This window comes from Lepidochelys kempii, chromosome 12 (assembly GCF_965140285.1).
Source record: "Lepidochelys kempii isolate rLepKem1 chromosome 12, rLepKem1.hap1, whole genome shotgun sequence".
NCBI lineage: Eukaryota > Metazoa > Chordata > Testudines > Cheloniidae > Lepidochelys > Lepidochelys kempii.
The window spans coordinates 13829890-13843441 of record NC_136391.1 but is presented as its reverse complement, the minus strand read 5'-3'; the positions used below and the strand labels follow the sequence as shown (position 1 = coordinate 13843441).

Here is a 13552-nt window from a genome sequence, read left to right as displayed (position 1 = left end):
AAGCTGCATCAGTCTGCGTCATAGCTACATGAAGAATAACTTCATCAGTTAAGAATAAGGAATAGAAGTACGATTTTTATTTAGGGAAAAATCTTACAAACATTTCCTCATTAGTAATTTTAGGAGCTTTTTATCTTTAGTGAATATCTGGTAAACTCTTGTGGTCTTAGTTAAACTGATGCTGAAGACTCTTCTGTGCTATTTCAGCTACTATTATAGGGTCACAGACATACTAGCTAATTTGTCTGCTGACACTGGTATAAATTGGGAACTACTCAGTGGAAAGCAGTGGAGTTATACCAGTGTTAGACCTGGGGCTTTATCTTGTACTGTATTCTTATCCTGTATTCCAACTCATCCTGTGTTATGAAAAGGTACAATAGAACCTAGGAATTTGGAGTACAAGGTCTGCTGGCTTGTTTCAAGTTGTTATTGATTATTTGCTGAGTGGCAGCAGAGTGCGATGCTTTAGAAAAATAGGATGGTGCCTGTCCCCAGGAGTTTAGGCAAGAAAATTTTTCTTCTCCCCTAATCTTGTGTGGGTTCTCTATGGGGAGAGCAGTCCTGTATGGAAAGTAGTAGAGTAGGAGATGGTATGGAGTTGGGTTGCCAACTACTCTGTTTAACATTAATTTACATTGGTTCTGCCGCTCCACAGTGAATCCTGCCCCCTGTTACTGATGAGTAATAAGAGGACAATAGCAGTCATGGATACCATGAGACTGTGGCTCCTTGAGGTTGGGGGCTGTCTTGTGTGGCATGTGGCGGGACACAGCTTCTGCACTGATGGACCACTCCACTTCAAGAGAACAAAACGTTCCAACTCCTGGCTGCTACACAGGAAAAACATGCGCAGGGAGTGATTTGGCTCTCTGTGGTACTACCCCAGAAGCAGAAGGATTCATCATTCACTTATAAGCTCAAAAGTTAGGCCTGTTATTCAGGGTGCTAAGCATTACAGGCAATGGGAGCTGTGATGCTTGAAAATTAGGCCTGGCTCTTTGTGAACCAGGTGCAATCAGTTTCCCTTTAATTCACTGGTTACTGCTTTGGGGTGTATCTCTTAAAATGAATTTGCCTAGTTACAGCTCAGTTGTGGCTTTGCCATAAGCCCTGATTTAAGGAGGCAGCACGTGTTTGAGGCCTAGGAATCACAATGTAGGCCCTAGTTATCCCTTTGCACCAGAGGGAAAGTAATCTGCTTTATACCTTGCACAGGTTATTTTCTCCTCTATGCTGTTCTAATTCACACTTTAGAGGAGTGAAGTCCAGGTTCTTCCCATGCCCACCTTCTTTCATCCATTTGCCTGGAAGTGTAGGGAGTATGAGCCCCGCATATGTTGCTCTCCCCTCAACATTGCTATTAGACAAGGGTAGTTCATGCAGAGGAGTAAGAGGATGCCTTAAGACCACTTAGCTATCTGCACGGGCATCTGACAGTCCATATTTGTGCCCTTAATATCTACCAGTGTAACAATGCAAACAATTTTTAGTGTTCATGAAGAAAGGTGGGTTGGCAATCCTGGAGACTGAAGTCCTCTCTCACTGAACAGTTATGGTATGGACAATGCCTGTTTCCCCCTCAGTTTTTAATATTATAACTTAAAAAAAAAAAAGAAACGTACAGAATCTAAAAGCTTAAAAAAACAAAAAGTGTGTGAGACTGGTTTCAATGTAATTATGTGCATTTTAAAGCAGAGACTAAAATCAAGTTTCACACCGTTGGTAACCTACCATTGTTAAATTCATTAATAAAATATAACTGATCTTGACCTGTATTTTCTATCTCCATTATAATCTAAACAAGAAGCATTTGGCTCATGAAAGTAAATATTTTTGATCCTTTGTTGTCAGAGTCCACAATTTTCTCTACGGAATTCTTTGGTGAGACAGAAAACTAATATACTGAGCAACTGGAATTGCAGGCTTGTAATTTAGAAATATCCATTTTATCCCATGTAATTTCTTCCCTAAAATTCCTTAGTCTGAATCTGATACAGGTAGGAGCCAAGGCAAACAGTAACCATTTATAGTCATTCAGACTAGTTTGGGTTTCACTATAATGTAAAAGAAAAAGAGCTCTTGGCTTCCTTTCACGTGTGTTACAGGAGTAGAAAATGCATTAAAATTTACCATTAAATGTTGCCACGTTTCTATAACAATTGCAAACTTCTGTTTGAAAAAATCTAAAGATGTAGAAATCTTCATACAATAAACTTTGCCAAATAAAAAGTCAGTTTCCAAGGTTTTTTTCAGTCCAGAATGAATACATACCTTGAGTTCTCCCAATCCTCCAGGTAATAGCTTCAACCTATTACAACACTCAAATCTTTGCAATTAACAGTGAGTTATGACAGTTTATTAAGGGGAAAATTGTGGCCTAGACTGAAGTCCACAGCTTCTATTGAATTACATTCCGACTCCTTTCAAAGTCAGAGGCACTTCTATGCAGGCACTTGTGACACAAAGATGAGGTCTCATAATAAGGTTCATGGGATGGTCTGTGCACAATCGTGTACCCACAAAGGCAGCAATGACAACTGTGCATTGTGCTACACACATGCAGGTGCAGAGAACGGGAAAAATGAGTATGTAAGTGGGCTATTCCCAGCAAGAATACAGGCATATATTAAAGGACCATTCCTTCAAAACATTTACTACTGGCTGTAGTGCTGTCTATTGTGAGTAGTAATGGTAGTAAGTACTAGAGCAGACAGTAAGTGTTTGCAGGACTGAGTGCTAAATTTGTTTGTATGTGGACTACATACCTACTTGTTCCAGAGGTTGTTACACAGTAGCTAGATTCTGGCCAAAATGCTTCATTGTTCACCACCACTCACTCAGCAAAAAAAATTGAGTAAGGAAATAAATTTTGTTTTCAAGACTTTAATTTAAAAACTTCATGAACAATACTGAAATGAGTTCTGTCTTGGCTTAGTCAGGTTACTCAATTTGAATAACTTCCTACCCCACCCACTGTGCATGCACGTACGCTCACACACACATCTGTTAAATACATGCTGTATTGATGGAAAGTATGACCTCTTACTTCCCCCTAGTAAGCAAGGTTTGCCAAAACATAATTCAGAGTCTGCAGGAGGCCAGTTCTGAGTAACTTTGGGGTGTAGAACTATGATTTAATTTCTCTGTCTCAAATTTTCACACATAAATGTAGTTAAAATACTTATTCTACCTCTGTTAAAGTACTTTGACATCCTTGAATGAATGGTGTTATGTTATAATATATAATGACTTTCATAGAAGCCAGGTTGGTGAATCTGTGTAGCTAAAAATACACATACTTTTTGTGGTGGGAAGGGGATTGACAATGTTATGGTTTTTATATATGAGAAAAATGAGATAAAGTACAGTAATATATTTTGTTAAAAACAGTTGTAGTAACAAGAAGGGTAGTATTGCAGGTTAGTAACTCTGATATATCTATTAGAAGGTGGCATAAGTCAATAAGCCAAATGCATGTTAACTATGAAAAGCTATGTTCAGAGGAGGTGTCGTAAATAGGAGTGTAGGGGTGAGAAGGAGACCCTGCCAGCATGTGAAAAACTTCATAATGGTAAGTTATGTATTGAAATAAACAACCTGTAATACCTAATGAAAATACATGTCAAAATACAAACTAATTATATTACTTCATAAAGGAGAGAGATCCTAAAAACTGCCTACAATGTCTCCGCTGAAGAATTATATCTTTGAGTATGATTAGGAGTCATATGTTAGTGCAAGAAAAGATGTCACATTATCTATTTTACCTATTTCTGCTGCTTATAAAGAACTTCACTGGATCCAAAATCTCATTACTGAGATGGATTTCTAGGACCAAAGTAATACTGTTTCTTAGTACCATAAAAATCTACAAAATTCACTTTGCCATCTGTAGAGACATAGTGGAGCAAAGTTAGCCTCAAATGAAAGGTTTTGTCCTCCCTCTGTGGGAGAAATCCAAACCAGAATTAGCAAGACATCACTTTTGGACTAGCCCATTGACATTTGAAGAGGCAGCCTGCCAGAGATGTGAATTTTCAGAAGCAGTATGAAGAATTGGTTTTATGGAATTGGATTTTAGCTGCAGCATGGCAAAATCTGAAGTTTTTACAATGTTATTGCCAATAGATTCTTAACAATTTAGAAATGGCCACTTGACATCATTGCTTCACTCTGTTATTAAAGGAACTATATGCTATATGCCTGTTTCAATTAGAAAGATATTTACTCTAGAAGCTGGACTCTTGGTTGCCTTCAAGGAAACAGGTAATCAATAAATGAACAATTTAATGGAGTAGAGTCCAGCAAATTATTATCACCCTGGGTAAAAGGAAGCTAAATTTGGAAGATATTCCACCAAAAAACAAACCCCAAAGCCCAGAACAATGTTAAAAAGAATAAAGTTTTGAAATTACAAAATTATTGCTTTGATAACATCAAGCCTTTTTATATTAAAAAAATTGAGTGGATTATAAACTAGGGAAATATTAACAAAGATCTGTGTGCTTCCTAAAAAACATCTGTTAAAAATGTCCACTGAACACTGCTACCTTTTTGATGATCTGCACATTTCACTCTGGGGATGGATAACCTTAAGATGACCTTTTCACATCTGGGTCATGTCCTAGTAAAACTTGTCTTTTTTCTTAGACTTCAGCTGGGCTGGCGTTTCTGACAGACGTGTAAACAGATGCAAGCATTGTTGCTAATGACAGGTGATTATAAGTGGCATGGGTGCCAAGGTAATTAAACCATGCTTTGACAGGAACATTTGGTGATGTGGTATTTCAGCATTAGAAAAATTGTTACAACACATTTTCCCCTGCTAGGCTTCTCCTGAATATCATTAATTTTGAGTATTTGGCCATAGGACTTTGGGATCTTGAACACTGCTCACTGTCTGAAATATAGAACCATTCAGTGCAGGAAAATAGGGGAAATCCCTAGTAGAAAAGAATGGGTATATGAACAGAATTTTGGGCTTTTTAGATGAAACATCATTCTAGGAAGCTCTTTCAAGTATAGATGCATTACATTAGTTATAGGAGCTATGTTATCCTGCTTTATTTTGGGTTATTGTGCTATTCTTTATCATATACTGTATTTCTTACTGAATATCAAAACTGTGTTTTTATTGCTGCATATTGCAGTTCCTAAATCTGTTTAAAAGCAGTGTGTGGATCTGTACTTCACAGTACAATACAAATTATTATCAAACTAGAAATACATCATAAGCTTAGAAACCATAAATGATGAAGTAAATGCTATAAAACGTTTATACTATTTAAGCAATGTACTATCAAATCTTAATGATTTACTAGTCCAGATGACTTTATGCCCCTCACTCAGCTACTTCTGCTGATTACAGGTTTTTCTTTTTGCTTTTGGTGCCCAGCAAAACAACCAATGGGAGTCTAGTAACTATTTTAGTGGTAAGAAAAGTTGATACATTTATATGGAATTTTAAACATGGTGTAGTCATTTTCTCACCAATGGCTTTTAAAGCTTTAGTCAAATGGGTTGAAAGATCTCACCCCCATACATTTTACAGGAAGTGATTAAATGTACTAAGCCTACCTAAATCACAATAAAATATTCAATAAAAGTACTTGCATCACAATTGGCCTGTACTAGACTGAGGCATAAGCACTTTTACAGAGGAAAAAAATGCATTGTCTGTGATGATAAATTATGTTCTGTGACAGGGTCAGGCCAGATGGCTACAGGAGAATGATAGAAGACAGATATATTAGCCCCAGGTTAGGTAGGTCCCTTTTCCATGGGTAACGTAACAGGGAAGGTTCCAGAACAATCAGGAACTTTCTGGAAACAATTAAGGCAGACAGGCTGATTAGAACACCTGCAGCCAACCAGGAAGCTGCCAGAATCAATTAAGACAGGCAGGCTAATCAGGGCACCTGGGTTTTAAAAAGGAGCTCACTTCAGTTTGTGGTATGCGTGCAAGGAGCTGGGTGCAAGAATCTGAGAGTGAGAAGGCGTTCTACTGGAAGGCTGAGAAGTACAAGCATTATCAGACATCAAGAGGAAGGTCCTGTGGTGAGAATAAAGAAGGTGATGGGAGGAGGCCATGGGGAAGTAGCCCAGGGAGTTGTAGCTGTCACGCAGCAGTTACAGGAGCCACTGTAGACAGCTGCAATCCACAGGGCCCTGGGCTGGAACCCGGAGTAGAGGGCGGGCCTGGGTTTCCCCCATCCCCCCAACTCCCTACTTGATACCGAGGAGTTGACCTGGACTGTGGGTTCCACCGGAGGGGAAGGTCTCTGGCCTGTTCCCTGATCCACTAGGTGGATCAGCAGAGACTGCGGGGATTGTTCTTCTTCCTTTTCTCCATGCTGGCCAGTGATGAGGCTAACTGAGTGAATGGCAGATTTGAGCCACGAAAGTGGCCAAACTGAGGGCTGCTGTGAACCTCTGAGGTGAGCAAATACGCCAATAAGCACAGGACCTACCAAGGCAGAGGAGGAACTTTGTCACAGTTCCTTCCAATGAAAGTGAGAAGTAATGGAATACGGTGTCTCTTGTAAAGTTTCCCAGTGGGACAACTCTGATAATTAGGAGACTGATTTCAGTGTTCTACTCAAGGCAGTTAAGTCCAAAGCAGACTGCAAAGAGCTCCAAAGGGATCTCATAAAACAGGGTGACTGGGCAACAAAATGGCAGATGAAATTCAATGTTGATAAATGCAAAGTAATGCACATTGGAAAATATAACCCCAGCTATACATATAAAATGATGGGGTGTAAATTAGCTGTTATCACTCAAGAAAGAGATCTTGAAGTCATTGTGGATAGTTCTCTGAAAACACCCACTCAATGTGCAGTCACCAAAAAAGTGAACAGAATGTTGGGAATCATTAAGAAAAGGATAGATAATAAGACAAAAATATCATATTGCCTCTATATAAATCTATGGTAAGCCCACATCTTGAATACTGCATGCAGATGTGGTCGCTCCATCTCAAAAACGATATATTGGAATTGTAAAAGGTTCAGAAAAGAACAAGAAAAATCATTAGGTGTATGGAACAGCTTCCATACGAGGAGAGATTAATAAAATTGAGACTTTTTCAGCTTGGAAAAGAGATGACTAAGGGGAGGTATAATAGAGGTCTATAAAATCATGACTGGTGTTGAGAAAGTAAATAAGGGAGTGTTATTTACGCTTTCTCATAACACACGAATAGGGTCACCCAATGAAATTAATAGACAGTAGGTTTTAAACAAAAGGAAGTATTTGTTTACACAAAACACAGTCAACCTGTGGAACTCCTTGCCAGAGGATGTTGTGAAGGCCAAAACTATAAAAGGTTAAAAAAAGAACTAGATAAGTTCATGGAGGATAGGTCCATCAATGGCTATTAGCCAGCATGGGCAGGGATGGTGTCCCTAGCCTCTGTTTGCTAGCAGCTGGGAATGGGTGACAGGGGATGGATCACTTGATGATTATCTGTTCTGTTCATTCCTTCTGAGGCACCTGGCATTGGACAATGTTGGAAGACAGGATACTGGGCTAGATGAACCTTTGGTCTGAGCCAGTCTGGCCATTCTTATGTTCTCAGAAACATGGTCTCTCTCCTGTAGTGGGAGTACAGCACAGGCAACAATTACTTCAAAAGCTAAGGCATTAGACTTTGTCTTTTACATATGGTAAGATTATTCTCTTTAAACAGCCACATTCTGCTGCCCACTTGCTCTTTTTAGTTTATAGGCTTATAAACTGTGAAAGAAAGAAGAGAATTTGATTGCTGTGATTAGCAAATGAATGAAAAAGGCATGGCCCATCTTGCTAGAAATAAAATGAATCTCGTATATTGGCACATTTTAAGTGAGAGCATGCGTGTGTGTGTGTGTGTGTATGTATACCTTTTTGTAAAGACATAGTGTTTTTGTACAAATGGCCTTGGAGCTGCCAGTTTTTTATTTTGGATATTGCCTGGTAGTCTCTGAAGTAGATAAAGTATGGTTTTGTTTTAATCTTCCATTTACTAGGCTTTCATTGGATTGCAGTTACAGTCACAATGTCAGCACATAAAACGTTAAACATCACTGGTCTGAAAGAAGCTTCCATTGTCTTTGGTGCCGGGGGAATCTTGCCAGTCTTGCAGTGGTGGTTCTGTCAGTGTAATATGTCATGAAACATTTTTCAGTAATGACAGACATTGAATATGAGTGACAGGAACTCTGACCGAATGGAATGGGTTTAATTACCAGAGATGTGGGGTTACCTGAGATAAAACCAAATGGTTCAATTGTGCTTGGTTTTGACCCCTTGACTCAAAGTTACAGAGCAGCAAAGACAAATGGCTGATTAACCACCCCCTAACCCTCCTTTTCTGTGATAAACTTGTTTGGATTTCCCTGTCTGAAAAAATCTAAGTGTAGTATGTTTCTAAAAGGAAATATGATAGGAAAACAAAGGGTCCAGGTACTAGTCATTTTCTTCTCTTACAGACACAAAGCAGAAAGCTGTCATTCTATCTTGGAATGTATCTAGGACACAGTGTCCAGAAATCAATACAAGATAAATGATTGCTCTCTTAACCTCACCTTTCTTCTGCTGCAGCGGTTACATTGCTCCCGTTCACCTGTAGCCAACCTGACGCCAGAGTAAATGAGAGACCCTGCCATCAAAACTGTCTTCTTTTTGGTTGTTATTGCTCCTCACTATTGAGTGCAGTTTTACATTTATTTCTAGTCCTGTGCCTACAGCTCCCAGATAGAGTTATAGCAAGCTGCCTAATTAAACTGTCGCTGTCTTCCCTCACTTGACTGCCTTTACAAAGTCATTTAACTAACAGACATTCCTGACTATTAAAGCTAGTAGCAGCGTGTCTCCAGTACTGGAGATAAAATGAATGAAATTTGTTAATCTGCACTGACACTTGATCCTAGATGTTGAACTAACACTGTAGCACCTGAACTTTTTTCTTTATTGTAATTAGTTCTCATGTTATTATTTCATATAATAAATTGGAGAAAATTGCAACAGGTAATTGCAATTCTTGCAATTCTTCAAGTTGATTTATGGGTGCTGGGTGAATACAGCATTCATCTTTTGCATTCTTGAAAAGCACACTCCAATGTACGCTCAGATCCAGGATCCAGGATTGTACTAACCAAATACTGTAATAGGATGATGTATTTCCTTCATCTAAGAGGAATGCCATTTTTAACTCTCAACGCTTCTGGTAATAAAGATAAATTTTGCTTTTGTAGTTTTATCAAGTGTTGATTTAAAACAAATATTTTGAATGCAAATTTAATACATTCTTAAATAGCACATCAAAAGAAGTACATGCCATCAATGACAAAATTAAAATAGGGTTGAAATTACACAGTGGAATTCAGTTCTGTTTGAAGGGGCAAACATTAAAAATGACTTGCAATTTTTTCCATCTAATTTAGTTTGTGTTTTTTGTTCAGAGAATTCAGGGTGATTTTTCTTGCTGGGTGGGGAGGTCTCTTAGAGCCTCAAAAGATTACTACCACTCCACTTCCCAAATGCTTCCCTTAACTTCCTCCCTCTCTAAAAAGCCAGGCAGTCCCTCCTGAGTCTTTTCTTCCAGCTCTTTCAACAAGACAGATTAACTGGAGGCTTCCAGCTTGCCCTGTATGCATGATAACATAACTAGGTAACATAACCTTAACTAACTAGGGAATAAGATTTATCCCTGTGCATAGCTTTTGGTAAAATAATAAATGGGCTAGGCACAGGATTACTCCATGGAGTGAAGGAAACCCTCTTCTCCATTGCTTCTAATGAAGCCTCACAGCTACAGTAGCTACTGAAGCTACTGGTCTCCATTGTCCCAGGGAGTTAGCTAGAGGAGCCATGAACTCATGGGTCCATTTAATGTGTTCCTCTCCAGCACAAGATCTGCCTCCATGCTAGCATGGAGCAATCTCCACACACTTGTGCTCGACACCAAGCAGAAAATGGTGGACCCATACATACATCGGCGTCTGGCATCCAGTGTCCCACAGCACAGGGGAATTTCATTAGCACGGCCATGTTCAGGGCCATCCATGGCTGTTATTTGGGCTGAAGAGTTTGTCCCTTAATGTTTATATAGTGCTTTGAAGAGTGAAAGTGCAGTAATACTTTAATACAGTAATCTAGACTCAGATGGCTTTTTTGTTTATTTCTTTGTTCAGAGAGGCCTGAATCAGGCAACAAAGCCTAAAGCTTCCTCCCACAGCCCATACCTTTGGGAGATTCAGATACAAATCTGAATGTTATAGCTTAGATCTGTCTCTTTCATGTGTCAGGCTGGAACCCCCAGTCTGAACAATTCCAGAGGGTGTTCTCCATTTGACATTAGATGTCCATGAAATATCTAGCTCTCATCAGTTGTCCATACCATGCTGCAAGAGGGAAACATGAGCTTTATGGCCTTTTGCTCGGTATATTATCATTAGGCAGTCACTTAAAAAAAGGTAATTTATGATACACAAAGGTATGAGCCTCTAGCCATTTGTGTTGAATTTGGTGACCTTAGGTAACTACAGAGAGTCTATTTGTAAGGCCACTTGGTTCATTTCACTTGGTATGATTTTATTGGGACAGTAGAAGGAAGACCTTTACAAGTAAAACTTGAGACAGTTAACATACAGTAACTAATCTTTACATAGTACTCTATGTATAACTTGTTCCAAAAGTGATTCAGATGAAGGAAGCTGAGTTACTGTATGTCAGGAGACCTCTCCATAATAAAGTTTGGGAGGTAGTTTGGGAATATGCATTTCCTTTAATGGGATCTTTCCATCTGTCTTGATTAAAAGTGAGTCCTCCCTTGACATAACGATTGTGTGTATTCTTGGTTTATATTAATTATAGCTCAGACTGTTTGACTCTTGGGGTCTCTAGCCTTATTTTTACATTTTTGCTTAGGATTTGATCCTGCAAGTTGCATAGTAGCTTCAAGGTGCTGAGCATTAACATTTCCTAGGTCAGCATCCTTAACAGAATATACCATATGCTCTCACTGCACTATAGCCAAAGCTGCAGCCACAGGGGGCCCCTATATCATGGGGCCCTCAACCCAGGAAGGAAAGGTTGAAATTCGAGTGTGATGCTCAGTGCTTGTACCCCAGTGTCATGTGCTATTGAGGACAAGCTGTTTCGTGCTGAGGCAGATCTCTGTGCTGGTAATAACTTCAGCCTGTTGGGGCTATTGGGCTGTTGAACTTTTATTGCAGTTGGGGTGGGGCCCTTCTCAGATTCCCCAGTTCTTTCTGTTTAAAAGGAAACAAGCATTAAGCATTGAAGATGCAATATTCTGATGCATCAGCTGATATTGTTAAAGCATTCCTCCAGAGCAAGACCAAGTGTGTATGTTCTATTGAGCAAGATATAGTTTTGTATGAAAAGATCACTGATGATACTCTATTATTTGGAAATATTCATACCAAGACCTGTTCTGTATACATTGAATAAAATAGAAAATAGCAAATAGCAATCTTAAAGATGCCACATTTCAAATCATTTGGACATAAGGGGCAATTGGTCATCACCAGCAGTTCACTTCCATCTTCTGTGCATGGCTGGTAGCACATCTGTGTACAGGTATAAAGTAAAACAAGCCTTGTATTAGAAACCCATTTACTTCCTTCTTTTCACTGCTCCTAATGTAGTCACTCTTCCTCCATTCTAAGTCTTAGATGATAGTCCCATTTGGCTCACCTGTATATATCTTTGTCAACACTGTTCAGGCTATTTCCAGTGAGCACAACAGTACATGGAAAACATTCTTTATATGTTCGGCCTTTTGCACACAAATCTACTGAAAGTGAATTGCTGCAATCTACAAACAAATACAAGATAAAGTGCTATTTTTTCCTTGGGAACACTGCACTGACAAAGTTCTCATACAGCTTCTTTTGGAAATAGCAGGAGCTTTATTTTTATAGTCTTATTTTTCTATTGCAGAAAAATGCAACTTTATCTTAAACAAAATGCTGCTTGTTGTACTACTTTAAAAATCAATATCACAAAAGCAGTTGAACATGAAATAACTTTTTAAAGGAAATATTGAAATTACAATGCTGATCTATTTTCAGTGCAAGACCTTTATATTCAAAATATGTATTAAAAATAATTTGTCATTTACCAGTACAAGTGCATAAGTAGGTGGAGTTTCAACCATGCCTTTGATAAGAGGTTACACACATTGAGTGAAGTCCAAATTTATATTTGTCCTCAATTTTAAGTCCTAAAAACAACAAAAAAAGTAACAGTCTAAGCTTTCTCCCCAAATGTAGCTGTTCCCGTAGTTCATCCTCATCTTTAGTTCCCTCTGCCTCCGCAAGAGGCTGCAACTGCTTTGATACTCTTATATTGGTGTTTATTGCATTCTAGTTATAATCCTGGATTTTCATTTAAATTACATTACTTTTATTTTGGTGTTTGGTGTTCTGTAAAGTAGAATGTCGCTTTAAATTGCTCAGACTTCACACATGAAAGTCATACTGTCTTGCTAATCATTGTCTTGCATTTTTTAAAAATGACTAAGTAAAATAGATCCTGAGCTGTAATCTAACCCATTGTTTAGGGAGGGATAGCTCAGTGGTTTGAGCACTGGCCTGCTAAACCCAGGATTGTGAGTTCAATCCTTGAGGGGGCCATTTAGGGATCTGGGGAGTTGGGGATTGGTCCTGCTTTGAGCAGGGGGTTGGACTAGATGACCTCCTGAGGTCCCTTCCAACCCTGATATTCTATGATTCTATGATTGTGCCTCTCTGGCACAGGAAAAAAAAGCAAGAAAGCACATAGACGCTCCTAGCTGAGGATTCCGTTACCATCATTTGCAATAACGCTCCTCTACACCAGTGCTACTGAAAGTGGTAGTCCGCGGACCGGTGCCAGTCCGCAAGCCATCGGCTGCTGGTCTGCGTGCACATTGGAAAAAAAAATTGTCGGTCCCCCACATTAGATAGCTTGAGAAGCACTGCTCTACACCACTCTGGCAAGGTAAAGGATCCTTAATTGACTAACAATGGGAACATTAGCAGCCTGCCTGCTTAGTTGTTATGTTTCTGCTCTGTCTCAGGGACAGAGCCTGCTTCACACATCCCTACGCCTCCAAGCCTGGGATGCAGCAACAGCGAGCACGCAAGACGGACAGAGTGAGTTTCTCTCACTCATTCGCATGCAAGCACAGGCCCAGCCCCACCACCTTAAAATCTCTCAACGCATGCACACCTAGCTTCCCTTCTCCCCACCACGGTGATCTGCCCCCTGCTGTTGGCTGCTCCCAGCATTTGTTCCCCACAGATTTTTTGCTCCCCCATTTTTCTGCGGGGGAGCCAAGAAATCTGCAGAAGATATAAATTCTGTACCTCCACAGGGGCACAGAATTCCCCCAGGAGTAGTGCTGTGTTTGCTGAAGCGATAATATTCCAATGGGATGTTGGTGATGTACCTGGTACATGGGGCTGCATCAGAGATGTGTTTTGCTACCATGCTAGATACATGAGGCATCAACAGTGTAGTAAATTTTATGGGATGTAGCCTCATACTTGTAAAAAGA

At 39.5% G+C, this 13552-nt stretch overlaps 1 protein-coding gene across 7 annotated transcripts in view; it reads left to right on the top strand.

The window, feature by feature from the left end:
- Nucleotides 1–13552, top strand: part of FTO (FTO alpha-ketoglutarate dependent dioxygenase) — a 327030-nt gene that overhangs the window by 181523 nt on the left and 131955 nt on the right. Inside the window, exon 9 of one of the 7 annotated variants that reach the window (XM_073307613.1) lies at nt 4654–4718. The exons of the other annotated variants lie outside the window; for them this stretch is intronic. Coding sequence (XP_073163714.1) covers nt 4654–4678 — 25 coding nt within the window. The 3' untranslated portion in view covers nt 4679–4718. The remainder of the gene's footprint in view (nt 1–4653; nt 4719–13552) is intronic. 7 annotated transcript variants of the gene reach the window in all.